The sequence below is a fragment of the Thamnophis elegans genome, chromosome 12 (assembly GCF_009769535.1).
Source record: "Thamnophis elegans isolate rThaEle1 chromosome 12, rThaEle1.pri, whole genome shotgun sequence".
Lineage (NCBI taxonomy): Eukaryota > Metazoa > Chordata > Lepidosauria > Squamata > Colubridae > Thamnophis > Thamnophis elegans.
This window is the reverse complement of record NC_045552.1, coordinates 14,833,321-14,849,683: the sequence shown is the minus strand read 5'-3', so window position 1 is coordinate 14,849,683 and position 16,363 is coordinate 14,833,321. Positions and strand designations below refer to the sequence as shown.

General features: G+C 42.7%; 1 protein-coding gene across 1 annotated transcript in view; it reads left to right on the top strand.

The window, feature by feature from the left end:
- Positions 1-16,363, top strand: part of PTPRU (protein tyrosine phosphatase receptor type U) — a 423,380-nt gene that overhangs the window by 392,570 nt on the left and 14,447 nt on the right. The window contains 3 exon segments of the mRNA XM_032228173.1: positions 3,541-3,681; positions 10,275-10,400; positions 14,382-14,539. Of these exon segments, the coding sequence (XP_032084064.1) occupies positions 3,541-3,681; positions 10,275-10,400; positions 14,382-14,539 (425 nt within the window).

Below are 16,363 nucleotides of genomic sequence, written 5' to 3'. Positions count from 1 at the left end.
GCCCATTCTCTGAACTGCTCAAAATTTCCACTACCGAACCGGTCAGAACTGGCTGAATACCACCTTTGGATGGCAGGAATTTGGTGGGAAAGTCATTGGCCAATCCCATCTGCATTTCCTACACTAACGTTAAGTTTGTAAAGTTAGGTTCCAAAATTGGATGCGAGAAAACAAAATCCCAAGAAGTTAGAAAAGGTTTGGGAGGCAAAGTTTTAGGATCAAATATATAAAACGCTCAAAGCTTTAAATAAGGTTTGGGAAAATCACTATGAAACTTCTATCAGGAGAAAAAAAAGTCAACTGTAATCTACTTGCCCTTGTTCGCCAATTTAGGCTCTTCTCCTCAACATCACATTTTCTCAGTTTAGCTACAGTTGATTAAGTGCTGCCACCTAGCTAGATAATTTGGGTTTTTTTCTTAATTGAAATGAAATTGACTATTGATCAGTACCTCTCTGAACCTCACTAGTTGATAGAATTTGATAGTCTCCTATCAAATTGATAGTTGTTGTGTCTTCTGTATGGGTGAATGATGATTTGATATTTAGCACTTAGATCCAAACATTCTTATAGTTGGTTTCCTGGTTAATTCTGTATGTCTCTGAGCCTTGATGCTGTACGATAGAATCCAGCCCTTGTACCTCATTTTAATTTAATCTATCGGACAAACTGTGTCTCTTTTAGCCTCACACATCTCAACACACACAGCTCCACACATCTTACAGTTTCCAAGCTTGATAAACACCGCTGTAGCTCAGTGGTGTCCAACCTAGGCAACTTTAAGACCACAAGACCACCTTCTGGACCTCAACTCCCAGAATACCCCAGCCACCCATGCTGGCTGAGGAATTCTGGGAGTTGAAGTCCGCGAGTCTTAAAGTTGCCAAGGTTGGACACTGTTCTGACCTGGGCTTCCCAACAGCATGAAGTAAACTCCTTGTTCCGACAAAAAACCCTTTTATTAATTGACTGTGAATTCTGCTCATTCACATCCAGCAAAGTCTTTCAAGGGGGAGGATTTATGGTCACAGACCTTATCTGGCTTGGAGAGCTGCCAGGCTGATATCTGCAAAACTTGGAAAGGAGTCTCAGAGAGTCATGAACCAATTAAGCGAACTAGTTGTCTCCTGCAAACTCCACATCCCTTTCACTCCTCTTTTACTGACTTGGATTTGCTTACCTCTGTATCATGGTCACTTAGTGCTGGTTATCACATAATATTAGATAGAGATACAGTTTTTCACCAAACAAACTGACTCGCTGTTTGTATTCAATGTGAACGCTGGAAGGTGACAAATCCATTTGTTCTGACCTAGGCTTCCCAAGAGCATGAAGGAACTTCTTTTCCCAACAAAAAAACCCTTTATTAATTGACTGTGATTAATTTTCTGCTCCTTCACATCCAGCAAAGTCTTCCAAGAGAGGATTTACAGTCACGGATTTTATCTGGCTTGGAGAGCTGCCAGGCTGATATCTGCAAAACTTGGCAAGGAATCTGAGAGTCAAATAATTGTCTCCTGAAAACTCCACTCCCCTTTTGCTCCTCTTTTATTTCCTCTGGGAGGAGCCATTCACCGTCCACCTGTGGCCTTACTCCCAGGTCAATCCTTGTTCTTTAGCTGTTCCCTTCATCTGGCAACTCTGTGCATGCGCACACTGGGAACAGGCTCCAGCTGTTCGTCTGCCTCACTGATGTCTGACTCTGAAGGCAGCTGATAACTGGCATACTGTCCTAGCTCCCCCTTTGCCTCCCACACAGAGCCCTCATCAGAGCCTTCCAGAGACTCCAGGACTGGCCCCCATTTCTCCCCAACCTCCTCACTGTCCAAATCTGCTGCCAGCTCCATTGGCCACTGGCAGGCCACAACAGAGACCCCTGATCTAGATATTGCAGAATTACAGTTCCAGCATCTGCTGCTGTTGGAGCTGCTGGCACTTACAATGTGGCACATAGAGAAACATTGGAAGCACCTTTAAATTAATTCAAAACATTGTCTCATACAGTCACGTGTCAGCGATGCCGCATGTGCTTTCCTTTGGCTTCCTCTTGAGTTAGAAAGTTCTGATTACATCATCACCTCCACCAAAACCCCGGTAGATTGCACTCTGTCTAGACAATATGATTGAGTTGCGTTATTTTATGCCAGTGTGTCATGCAAACAAACGGTACGCTAGCTTCCGGGTAAGGGTAGGGCCAAAGAAAGCTACATTGCCTGAAATAATCAATCACATCTTTCAATTAACCAAGGAAATGGCAGCTAGCTAGGAAGAACGGGAACAATCACTTTGAAAGCCTGCCACCATGTAACTGCTCCAAAGGAAAATGAATTGTCAAGAGTGAAAAGTTTCATCTGTATTTTTTTTTTCCTACTTCTTTTCTTTCACCATCATAGAAATGAAATGATTTGATTGGGATTTGACTTAGGCTGACTCAGTGAAGGAAGGCCGTCCTTCAGTCTACCTTAGAACCTGATTTCTTCTACCTTTGTTCCTTTAAAAAGAGTATTTTCAAAAAGCATTTGAGCAGAGGGCAACTATTCCATTCATGGGTACTTTTGTTGTTGTTAGTTGTGAAGTCATCTCCGACCCATCATGACCCCATGGGCAACGTTCCTCCAGGCCTTCCTGTACTGTACCATCCTCTGGAGTCCATTTAAGCTCATGCCTGCTGCTTTGGTGACTCCATCCAGCCACCTCATTCTCTGTCGTCCCCTTCTTCTTTTGCCCTCAATCTTTCCCAGCATTAGGCTCTTCTAAAGTGAGTTCTTCCTTCTCATCAGGTGGCCAAGGTATTTGAGTTTCCTCTTCAGGATCTGGCCTTCTAAAGAGCAGTCAGGGTTGAGCTCCTCTAGGACTGACCGGTTTGATTGCCTTGCAGTCCAAGGGACTCGCAGGAGTCTTCTCCAACACCATAGTTCAAAGGCCTCAGTTCTTTGGTGCTAAGCCTTTCTAGTTCTCAGCCAACTATACCTTAAATGATGTACATCTTCTCAATTTTTACTTTAAGATAAAGATACACTACACCAGGGTGTCTCAACTCTGGCAGCTTTAAGATATGTGGACTTCATCTGGCTGAGCAATTTTGGAAGTTGTAGTCCTCTGGTCTTAAAGTTGCCAAGGTTAGAAATCCTGATCTAAATATTTGCTCCCTCCTTCGTCATCTAAAATACTTTTTGTTCCATGCTTTTAACCAACTATGTTGCAATTGTGATTGGAGAGCAGACTTCCTGGAAGAATGACCTTGTCAGATTAGGTAAGGTTCATCTTAACGCCAGCCTAAAATTTTTAAAAAAGAGAGAACCAAGAGCAGATAATGTGCTTCTCCCTCCCTTTGAATGTGGTATTAAAGGATTGAGATGATTGGTATTAAGAGATTGAGATATATTGCTAGTAAAATTTTACTTCACCCAGAATTCTGAGAGTTGAAGTCCACCCATCCTAAAGTAGGAGAGGTTGAGAAACACGACAATACCCATTGAATAATTGTTTCAGTTTTTGGTTTCCTACCTGCTTTTACCAATCTCTTTCGTTCTCCTCTAGAGCTACACCAAGAATGCTGCTTTCATTGTAACCTTGCACCCCCTACAAAACACCACAACAGATTTCTGGAGGTTGGTATATGACTATGGGTGCACCTCCATCATTATGCTAAACCAGCTCAACCAGTCCAATTCTGCCTGGGTAAGTGAGAGAGACCCACTTGTCGTATGACCATCTCTATTGCACTACTAATTTTGTTCCAGGTCTATAAAGCGTTGCCCCAGGAACAGGGGGACCCATATTCAAGATCTCCCTTCGGGCGTAAAACCTCTCTGATAATTTGGGATCACTCACTCTTAGTTCAACCTATCCCACATTTGCCTCAGCTTCTGCAGTTTGAAAGCATGTTATATGTGAGTCAGGGGTGGGTTCTGGCAGTCACTATTGCCGGTTCGCTGTTGGACGTGCAGCGTGCATGCACATTTGATGTGTACTGCACTCACATTGCAGTTCAATAAAAATTGCTCTGCACATGCGCAGAAGCAAAAAAAACAACAAGGTGGCCCAGGGGAACTGGTTTGGGGGTGTGGCAGGCCTGGGTTGCTGCCGATTCCAGCGACCGAGGCTACCAAACCACTACTGGTTCAGCTGAACCAGTCTGAACCAGTAGAAATCCACCACTGGTAAGTAGATTAGATAAGTAGATAGGTGAGTAGATAAATAGGTATCACTTCAGTGGGAAGACATACCAGTGCTTTGTGTGGATGGTTAGAATCCTGCTGGTGCTGGACCTTCCTACTTGCAATGCCTGTTTTGTGAGGCCACTTTAGTGGAGGGAGAGGATCCCAGATGCTGCTGCTCATCTTTCTATCTAGTGCAGAATAGCACGCCTCCTGTGGCAAACCTTGGTAAGCGCATAAGCATAAAGCCAAACAGGGCTAGCGGTCTTAGGCAGCCAAACTACTACACTGCATTAGCTTTGTTGTCTCTTGGCTAATGTCACATCGCCGTATGCTAAATAAATAAATGAATCAACCTACCCCACAGAGTTATTCCCGTGGGACAAGTACTGAGAAGAAACTTACGTACACTACTTTGAGTTCCTGGAGAAAAGGCAGAAATCTAAATAATAAATATGGCGACTGAGCAGGTACTCTGAGTTCTTTGCCCTGAGCAAAAAAGAAAAAAAGATGGGATGAAATAATCAAATGATAAGTAGGATTGGAAGAGCAATTAAGAGTGTTCTCCAACTTAACCATGTTAAGGTAGGAAGTCCTGGACTCTCCAGCCAAACTTATATCAGTTTACATTTCCTTCACTGGTTCTGTGGGTGTGGCTTTGTGGGCATGACATGGCTTTGTGGGTGTGGCTTTGTGGCCGTGGCAGGGGAAAGATACTGCAACATTCCCATTCCTACCCACTCCTGGGGGAAGGTTATTGAAAAATCCCCATTCCCTCCCCACTCCACTAACCTGGTTTCCAGCTCCGTTCTCCTGTTCAGGGCAACAAAAGAAGATCAACTGGGAGGGTGGGAGGCAGTGAGGGTGGGGCCAGCCTATTTGCCAGTTCTTTGAACTACTCAGAATTTCCTCTACCGGTTCCTCAGAACCTGTCAAAACTGGCTGAATACCACCTCTGCTTTCCTTGATTGTTTGGGGTGCAAAACCTGCCATCTAAACCCCCCATTCTGTGACCCAAGGTCCCTTCAAAGTAATTTTAAAAACTGGTTGCCATTTTTTCTTTCTCCCTCCCCCCACCCAAACTTTTGTTTAGATTTTGGGTCTTTTATAGGCAGAAGGCTTGAAACAGCATAGGCGTAAGACTATTTCTTTCTCTACTCCTTAAATAGCTAAGAATGGAGTCTGGCTTGAACAATTTTTGGAATATGGCCATCCACATGCTGAGCAGATGCTGCTGCTGCCCTCCAGCCAGTGGAAGTTGTGCATTCAGTGGCAAAGAACAGTCACAGCCAGTCACTCTAGATTTATTGCTTTGAAAGAAAAGAGGGAAGTGGGCAAAGCACAGCCAGCCATTGGCTACCATTGAGATCATTTTGTAGGCGCACAGCTGAAGGGTATTTGGCCATTGTAAGTCAGCTGAAGAGGCCTTGCTGACCTGCTTCCCTGATCATTATGGTTTGCTAAATAAATCACAGATGATTGGGTTTGCACAGTGGACTGAGATGGAAGCTGGCAACTAAATGACCAGGGAAGACCATTCTGGGAGATCATTCAATCAATGGGTGGAAGGACTGCTGCCAGAAACACATGCATGCTTTTAAGTGACATTAGGTGGCATCATGCAACCTCCTCCAACCTGGTGCCTTCCGGTATGTAGGTAGATAAACTATAGATCCCCCCCAAATCTAAGTCCATAGAATGTTTATGCTTCCCTTTGTCATGCTGGAGCCCTTGAACATCAACTCATGTCTATGCCTTCTGAGAAGTTCTTAAAGTTGATGCTTAAGGGCTCCAGATAAAAGCAGGCATAAACTTCCTATGGATTTAATTTTGGGAACTTATGGTTTAGAATAGAATAGGATTCTTTATTGGCCAAGTGTGATTGGACACACAAGGAATTTGTCTTTGGTGCATATGCTCTCAGTGTATATAAAGAAAAATCAAATATAATACATTCATCAAGAATTATAAGATACAACACTCAGTGATAGGCATAGGTTACTAATAAGCAATCAAATTATTTTGTGACTCCATCCCGCCACCTTATTCTCTGTTGCCCCCTTCTTCTTTTGCCCTCAATCTTTCCCAGCATTAGACTCTTCTAAAGTGAGTCCTTCCATCTCATAAGGTGGACAAAGTATTTGAGTTTCATCCTCAGGATCTGGCCTTCTAAAGATCAGTCAGGGTTGATCTCCTCTAGGACTGACCGGTTTGATCGTCTTGCAGTCCAAGGGACTCGCAGGAGTCTTCTCCCGCACCATAGTTCAAATCATACTAAGAAACAAATAAAACAATATAAATTGTAAATATACAAGCAGCATGGTTATAATCATAAATGGGAAGAGATAGCTACTAGGAAGGATGAGAAGAATAATAGCAATACAGTCTTTGTAAATTATTTGACAGTGTTGGGGGAATTAGTTGTTTAGCAGAGAGATGGCATTCGGGTGGAAAACTGTCCTTGTGTCGTCTTGTTCTTCTTACGTATTTAGATAATGTATTTAGGTTATGTATTTAGATCGTCAAACTGTAGAGCATTTGGGAAGTTTTGAGTCTCCCTCCCTAAACCTCCAAAGCACTCTTGTTGGGTTCATGGCAGTTTTAAGAACCCATTACAAGCCCATAATGTTAATTTGCTTGATTTTTTTTGAAAAGCACAACATTAATACTGTAGACTCTTAATGGACACCTTCATTAAATGGATGATTTTATGAGTCAAGATCAGACACTTCCAGGGCCAATGACCCAACTTATTGTCGTACTATGGATACTGAATCAGGGAGGCAAATGAATTAAAGGACCACCCTTGGAGTCAGGATGAGTGTTCTTTTGTCAGTCTTGCTGGCTGAGTTAAAGGGGACCACTGCGTGCTCAATAAACAGGAGAGGAAAATAAACATTCGTCTCAGTGCTACCATATCAGGAGGTCTAGTAATACTGCAGGGCCAAAGGGAGTTTATTCAGGAGTGAAATTAACTCGGGAAGCAATTGACACAAAGGGAAATCCAAGCAGTGAACTCTGTTGCAACAGGGCGATCTAAGGATTGGGGCAGCTTTATTGGAAAAGAGAAGAGAGGCAGAACTATTTTCATCCTACATAAGAAACTTATCTGGTTCTTCTCTGGTCTTCGTAATCAGAGTTGTGCAGCACATTTTAACCAAGTCAGTTGAAAAAAGTTTCCGTCTGTGTCTGTACAGCACGCTAGGTTTGGTTATTTTTTTAACTTTGGTGTGCATTTTGGCAACTTAACGCATTCTGCGAGTTCAGCCTTTTGGATGAGTTTATGATTCAGATCCAGGAAATGGGCTGATTAAAACAGACGAACTATATGGACATTGTGCAAACATACTTTAGATCCACCCTATCAGATCCCCATGCTTCCCACTATGTACAGTACGGTGGCTCAGTGGCTAAGACGCTAAGCTTGTCAATCAGAAAGATTGGCAGTTTGGTGGTTAGAATCCCTAGTGCTGCATAATGGAGTGAGCTTCCATTACTTGTCCCAGCTTCTGCCAACCTAGCAGTTCAAAAGCATGTAAAAATGCAAGTAGAAAAATAGGGACCACCTTTGGTGGGAAGTAATAGCGTTCCATGCGCCTTCAGCGTTTAGTCATGCTGGCCACATGACCACAGAGACGTCTTCTGACAGCGCTGGCTCTTTGGCTTTAAACGGAGATGTGCACTGCCCCCTAGAGTCGGGAGTGACTAGCGCATATGTGCGAGGTGAACCTTTACCTTTATCTTATCTTATTCTGCTCATCACTTTGGACACCTGCTTCTTTAGAGATGTGTGCCTAGTGCTGTTTCAGCCTCATTTTAAAAGTTTACTCCAGTCAGTAAATCTGCAAGCGACTTTGGGAAGGCAGTTTGGAGGACATCTCCCTCATTTGAATCATGTCTTGCAGGAAGAAGTTGCAGTACCCAAATGATGGCTCTAAATTTGCATAGGATTGCGATTGCAAAGAGTGATAGTTTTCATTAATAATTGACTACAGGTAGTCCTTGACCATTTCCGTTACTAAGTGAGACATTGGTTCAGTGACTTTTCCCCCACTGTACGACCTTTCTTGCCACAGTTGTTAAGTGAGTCTGGTTTTTCATTGAGTTTGCTTGCCAGAAGGTCACAAAAAGGGATCACGTGACCCTGGACCATTGCCACTGTCGTAAATATGAGTCAGCTGCCAAAGGTCTGAATTTTGATCACGTGAACGTGGGGATGCTGCCACAGTTGTAAGTGTGAAAAACAGTCATAAGTCATTTTTAGTGCCGTTGCAACTTTGAACGGTCACTAAATGAACTGTTGTAAGTTGAGGACTACCTGTATTCTTTAAATGCACTTGCTATCCAGTGCAACCTGAATTGTTAGATGGCCCGAATGTTGTGTTGAAAGTGCAGTGACAAACACCGTAGTTTTTGTGTTGATATTTACATCCTGGTAGTTGTCATAGGCAATGAAGTTGGTGGGACAGGAGTAGCAGTTTTCATGCTGGAGAGAGAACCATTCTGTCCATGGAGATCAGATGCCTCCCCAGAACGATCAGGAAAAGAGGCAAACATCCATTGGCTCCAAAGAACAGGAGGGAAAATCCTTGAATTACTACCTGGGAACAAGGATCTTTATTTATTTGTTTGTTTGTCAAACGTACAAGATAGCAGGTATAAGTATGAGCATGGACATGAACAAAGGAAATGAATACAAATAGATGGTAGGGACGCTGGTGCACTTATGCACGCCCCCTTTATGGACCTCTTAGGAATGGGATGAGGTTCCCAGTAGACAGTTTAAGGTTGAAGCTGTGAGGGTTTGAGGATGTAACAACAGAATCAGGTAGAGCATTCCAGGCGTTGACCACTCTGTTGCTGAAGTCATATTTTCTGCAATCAAGTTTGGAGCAATTTACCTTGAGTTTGTATCGATGGTTTGCCCATGTATTATTGTGGTTGAAGCTGAAGTAATCATTGACAGGTAGGACATTGTAGGAGACAATTTTGTGTACTGTGCTTAGGTTGGACCACAGGTGGTGCAGTTCCTGAGTGTCCAAGCCCAAAATTTTGAGCCTGGTGGCATGAGGGATTCTATTGTGAGCAGAGGAGTACTCTTCTCATGAAATACTTCTTGACCCACTCAATAATATTAATGTCTGACAGGCAGTGTGGATTTCAGGCAGACAAGCTGTATTCGAGAATTGGTCTGGCAAAGGTTTTGCATGCTCTAGTTAGGAGTACAATGTTACAGGAGAAGAATCCTTGAATTAGAACTTGGGGGAAAAGGATCTTTATAATGGTTGTGACTTCTTGTTTAGTGCGGTGGACCAATTTTCTCTTGCTGGGTCATACCTATTCTCAATAAAAGGTTATATGTTTACAGGGATAAGATTTACAACTGAACTTGGTCTGAAAACAATCTCATTCATAACGCCCCAAGTAGACAATGCATCAGTTTGGCTGTGCCAGATGAATGAATATCAAGAGTCCTTCCTATCAGTCATCATTCCCTGCCACTTTAATGCCAAGCGATATTAAAACCTTGTCCTGATGTATCCTAGGTGGAATTGGCTGAAAACAAACCTTGATTGAAGGGGATGTTGATAACATTGAATTGCTTCCCTGTGAGAGAGAGAGAGAGAGAGAAAAAACCAACAGATGAGATTTATTCATTTAGAGAAAGAGGGACTAGAAGTGGGTGTGTGCAGGAAGGAGTGATGGGTTTTACAATTGCACATAAAAGCAAAATACCATAAGCGTTGCTCGATTCCACAGCACAGAAATTCCACAGTGCAGGGATTATTCTTTGTTAGGAGAATCACAAAGTAAAATAACCAAAGTGCATTAAATGTGGAGGCAAACTTTGGAGGTTTAGGGAAGGAGAGAGAAGAAACATTTAATGGGGGAAGGGAAGGGAGAACAGCAAAGTTTAATCCACTGAAGCGTGCATCAACTTTTCCCTTCAACCTTAAAATTCTGAATCTGCCCTTCTACCTTTGCTCTCCCTGGTTGAGTTTGCACAATATATTAACTCCAAGTCAAATGCATCACTTTATGGCTTATTAGGTAAGTAAATCTATCTCTACAGTGCAAAGTATTCATTGCCATTGTTGGTTCCTCTCTTTTTAGCCTTGTTTACAATATTGGCCAGAACCAGGTCTCCAGCAATATGGGCCCATGCAGGTGGAATATATATCTCGGTCAAGTGATGAAGATGTTGTAGCCCGTCTTTTCCGGGTGCAGAACATAACACGGGTGAGTTTGCTCTAAACATCTGCACTGTTTTTTTAATTAAATCAATGCCTCCCTCCCTCCCTCCCTTCCTTGCTTCCTTGCTTCCTTCCTTCCTCCCTCCCTCCATCCCTCCATCCATCCATCTATCCCTTACTCACTCACTCACTCATTCACTCACTCCCTTCCTTCCTCCCTCCCTCCCTCCCTTCCTTCTTCCCTCCCTCCCTCCCTCCCTTTCTTTCTGAAAAACTTGACCTGAAAGGAATGGAAAGGGGAAAAGGGGTTGCACTGTGATCATTTGGGGCAGAGACATCTTCGGACAGCGCTGGCTCTTTGGCTTAGAAACAGAGATGAGCACCGCCCCCTAGAGTTGGGAACAACTAGCACCCATGTGTGGGGGTGCTAGTCTTAGAAATCTTAGAAAGGAAAACTCAGGTGGAAATCTCACTGCAGTTTGCTCAGAAACTGGTAGCTAGTTGTCCCTTTTTCAATATAGTGTCTCTCCTGTCCCAGGTCATTACAGTGGCATTAATAATGCCACCCACGGAGAGTCAATCTGAAAACCCGCTTTGAGCCTCCTAGGATTTTCATCCTTTCCACTGATTTTGTACTGAGCTTTCTATCCAGTGCTGTTAAATTCCAGGCTCGCTTAGCTAAGGGCGGGTAATTCCCCCTCATTCCATTCCATACTAACTACATTATATTGCAAATCTACCCATATTATGAAAGTATTACAGGGCTTCATTTCCTTATCCCTGCTTCCCTTCTCTTTCCCTTTCAATCTCTCTCTCTTTTATTATTATTATTATGATGCGGTGAATACCAAATGAATGCAAGCAGCCAACAGTCATTGACTGCCAGGAGATAGATAGCTGGCCGGCTGGCTGGCTGCAATATACGGTAGTAGAGATATGCATACTTCACAACTATGGTTGGAAGGAGTTATATGGATTTTTGGGAGTGCAAATGCAGTAGTGCTACAAAAGAGTTGTGCTTTTCTGGATTTTGTACATCAGTAAGTGCCTCTTCCAAATCATTTTTGAAACAAGTGTAGCTCTAATACAGGTAGTCCTTGACTTACAATAGGACCACAATCTCCATTGCTAAGTGTTGTGGCCCGCCAGCAGCCAGCAAAACTGGCAGCAGATTTGGACAGTGAGGAGGTTGGGGAGGAACATGGGCCAGTCCTGGAGTCTGGGGAAGGCTCTGATGAGGGCTCGGTGTCGGAGGCAGAGAGGGGGCCAGGACCATCTGACAGTTATCAGCTGCCTTCAGAGTCAGACATCAATGAGGCAGACGAACAGCTGGAGCCTGTTCCCAGTGTGTGCATGTGCAGAGTTGCCAGGCAAAGGGAACAGCTAAGGAACAGGGGTCAAATTGGGAGTAAGGCCACTGGTGGATGGTGAATAAGTAACTTTTTTCAGTTGCTTTGTAACTTTTGAATGTAACTAAACAAGTGATTGTCTGTGTACAAGTTGGAGGTAATACCTCGACTTCACTTAGTGAACGCTCAAAGTTACAACAGCACTGAAAAAAGTGAGTTATGACAATTTTCCATACTTATGACCCTTGCAAACATTCTCCTGGTCATGTGATCAAAATTCAGAGGCTTCGCAACTGACTCATATTTATGACCATCGGCAGTGTCCCAGGGTCATGTGATCATGTCTTTTGATGTTCTGACAAGTGATATCAATGGGGAAGCCAGATTCACTTAATAACCATGTTATTAACTTAAGAACTGCAGTGATTCACTTAACAACTGTGGCAAGAAAAGTCATAAAACGGGGCTAAATTTACTTAACAAACATTTCACTTAACAACAGAAATGTTGGGCTCAATTGTAGTCATAAGTCAAAGACTTTCTGTATTCAGGAATAAGTCCAAAGAAACAGTAACTCAGAACCAAATAAGAACAACTCATTTGTCAGAATATTCATGACTGGCAGAGACATGGTAACAAGGTCAGCCAATGAATAGGGTTTAGTAACAAGGTCAGCCAATGGGAGCTGAAACAGCTTGGAGCCTCAGTGTGGTTTAGCCCTGCAGTTCTGAGTGCTGTGCTGAGAATTGAAACTGAAACTTTTCTGTCTGCTCTGAACTGAAACAATCTCTCCTCTACCACATTGGAAGAATCTGCTGTTGGTATTGTACATTTATTCTTGTGTTATTATGTATATAAAGAAGTTAATGAATCCTGCTGAATCAGTTATCCATGTGTGCTTTCTGGATGTGATTTCTACTGCAAACTCTGACATCATTTCATTCTTCTATGCCCCATGAAATGTCCCATGCCTCTCAGATGATTTATAGATGATGTTCTAAAGTCCATTCTGGAATGAATACATTAACAGTTTTAATTTACTCCACCTCATTTAAATTTTATCAACATGTAGCATCATCAGAAACACAAAGAATCTTGATATGCTTGTATACTTGGTTGGTTAGGTATGCATTAGATCTAGAGGATTTTGTTCCTCTCCCCAGTTAAAGAGTTGAAAAATGTTGAGCGGTATTGTCTGAGTAGAATTGCCTGTGATTCATGTTGTACTAAGTAGGTAATTCCCTATTTTCATGAATCACAGACTCCATGCTATAAAATAATATAAGCCAGTGGTTAGCAACTACTGCATTGAGGCCCAACAATGAGTCATATTGTAAATGAAGTTGGGTACAACGAGGAGAACCTCAACTTAATGAAAGTGTAGAATTTTAGGAGAGAAGTTCAGCTGGTGTAGGTTTATCTCATTTTGAAGTGAAGTAATATTATTGCTGTCTGAAAAGACCTTCCCCCTCAATAAGAGTTTGTCCTAGTTATGCAATGATTGAAAACCAGCTCTCTCGCCTGTTTCTATGCCCATATCTCCATGAGACGTTCCTTATGTCATCCCCAGCATGTATGTGCATGATGGCCAGATGATTTTCAGCCTTCCAGAGGGCGTGGGGAGCTCGTCTTCATTCTCCCCAGGCTTCAGGAAAGCCTCCAGAGCCTGTGGAGGGTGAAAAATGGGCCCAATGGTCCTACTAGACGTTCGGAGTTTCAGTGAGCCCTGCACGCATGTGCGGGGGGAGGTCATTGCATTATGGGTGGGGTCACACACACGTGCACTATCGCGCACATGCGCCTTTTGGCACCCAAGCAGAAAAACGTTCACCATCACTGCCCTAGAACAATATTTCCTGATCACGAACTCTTCCCAGAATTCTGTTATTTTTCATGATTTCTAAGAATTCTGGGAGTTGAAGTCCCATGCATCCCTGGGAAACACTGAGCAAGAATATGGGCAATCAATCTCCAGGGAGTTTTTGAACGGCATTCTGAAGAGTTTATTCTAAAAGCAAACAACTGAATACAATAGAAACAAAAATCAATAAATTTGATGTAATTTCTTAAGACTGAACCTAAATCTGGCTAATAAGGTTAGTCTTTTATTATGCATATTCCACCTTAATAAAATTTGCCATTTGAATAGGTTTTTGGAGCTAAATTCAAAGATTTGGGGAGCTGTGAATGGTTTAGTGCAGGGTTTCCCAAAACTTGGGACTTTAACACACATGGACTTCAACTCCCAGGGGAATTTGTTTGTTTGTTTGTTTGTTTGTTTGTCAAACATGTAAAGATAATAAGTATAGGTATGGACATAAACATGAACAAAGGAAGTAAATACAGATAAATGGGGACAGTAAGACGGATGTAGGCACACTGGTGCGCTTATGCACATCCCCTTTATGGACCTCTTAGGAATGGGGTGAGGTCCACGGTAGACAGTTTGAGATTGAAGATTGAATTCTATGAGTTGAAGTCCACCCATCTTAAAGTTGCCAACATTGAGCAACTCAGGCTTAGTGTATTTTCATCCTAGAAGAAAAAGCAAGGAGATGGACAGCTGATATCACCTATCAGATTCCAAGTTGTGCTTCATCCTGGAGAACAGCTGATTCAAGACTTCTGGTTTTAGCAAACTCTTGACAGGAAGAGAACTAATAACAGGACTTTTTTAGTTACAGGAAGGACACTTGATGGTCCAGCACTTTCAGTACCTGCGGTGGTCAGCCTACAGAGATGTTCCAGATTCGAAAAAGTCTTTCCTGAATTTATTAGCCCAAGTAGAGAAGTGGCAAGGAGAGAGCGGCAATGGCAGGACCATTGTCCATTGTTTGTAAGTATTCTTTGGATTAAGTGGGAAAAGACCGATGGAGAATCAATGTTCCTCAAGTAAGGGAGGTGGTATTCTTATCTCCAAATCAATTCCACACTGTTGTTTGTCTTGCGTTCTGACCTAGGCTTCCCCAAAAAGCACGAAGCAGATTCCTGGTCCCAACAAAATCCCTTTTATTAAATGAATGTGACTTTCTCTCATTCACATTCAGCAAAGGCCTGGTAAACAGTCTTTCAAAGGTGAAGTTATGACCACAGACCTTATATAGCTTGGAAAGCTGCCATGTAAATATTTTCCAAACGCAGTGCTGTTCAAGGAAAGACTTGGCACAGAGTCTCTGAGAGTCATGGACAGATCTTCACACTCCTGAAACAAACAAACAAACAAATAAACAAATTGCAAAAGCCCACTCCCCTTTCGCTCCTCTTTTATTTCCTATGGGAGGAGCCATTCACCATCCACCTGTGGCTTTACTCCCAAGCCAACCCTGATTTCTTAGCTGTTCTTTTCTTCTGGCAGCTCTGCGCATGGGGACACTGGGAACAGGATGCAGCTGTTCCTCTGCCTCATTGCTGTTTAGCTCCAAACGCAGCTGAGAACTGCCAGACTATCTTGGCCGCATCTCTGCCTCTGATGCAGAGCCCTTGTCCAAGCCTTCCCCAGCCTCCAGGAGTAGCCCATGTTCCTCCACAACCTCTTCACTATCTGACTCTGCTGCCAGCTCTGCTGGCAGGTCTGTTAGCAACACAACTCACATAGAATTATGGGGTTTTATGGATTGGAATTCTTCATAGCCAGAGAGTCTACATGGAAATAGTTGAAATAACACTGTAGGTAAATGTCCTTTTGCAAATCCAGTGCCTTTAGTTTCTAATATCAAGATGAAGATCTGTCAATACCGTAAGCCCTACTGTGAACTTACTATTATATCCTGGTCAATAAGAAGAAATTAATCTTAAGACTCTTGATTTATGTATAATGACAACTATGGTTTAAATAAGCATGGATGCTTATACAAGGAAGAATGGAAGAGGAGCAGGGCAAAGACAGCACAGTCTTATGCTGCATAGAATTAAGATCAAGTGAAGTCTTAGAAAACTTTATAATCCCTTGGTAAATTCACATTTGGAATATTGCCTCCAGTTTCGGTCACCATAATATAAAAAAAGATGTTGAGACTCTGGAAAGAGTACAGAGAAGAGCAACAAAGATGATTAAGAGGCTAAAACATACAAAGAATGGTTGCAGAAATTGGGTATGTCCATTGAAAAGAAGGACTAGGGGTGACATGATAGCATGTCATATTTGACACAAAGAAGAGAGGGTCAACCTATTTCCCAAAGCACCAGAGAGTAAGACAAGAAACAATGAATGGAAACTAAGCAAGGACAGAACTAACCTAAAAATAAGGAAAACATTCTCAACAGTGAGACCAGTACACAAGAAACCAGTGGAATGGCTTGCGTTCAGAAGTTGTGGGTGCTCCATAATAGTATAACCTTCATTGTCATTGTACAAAATAAATACAATGAAATTGGTTGTATCCCTGGAGGCTTTTAAGAAGAGATTGGATAGCCACTTGTCTGAAAAGGTATCAGGTTTCCTGCCTGAACAGGGGTTGGACTAGAAGACATCCAAGGTACTTTCCAACTGTTATTCTGTTAAACAGATTGCATGGGCCTAAGGGATGTTCTTGAAAGCTATAGTTTAATGATCCAGGTTTGTTAGATCTAACCCAGGGGTCAGCAACCCGCGGCTTTGGAGCCGCATGTGGCTCTTTCATCCTTCTGCTGTGACTCCCTGTCACTAGTCAGCTCCATAATT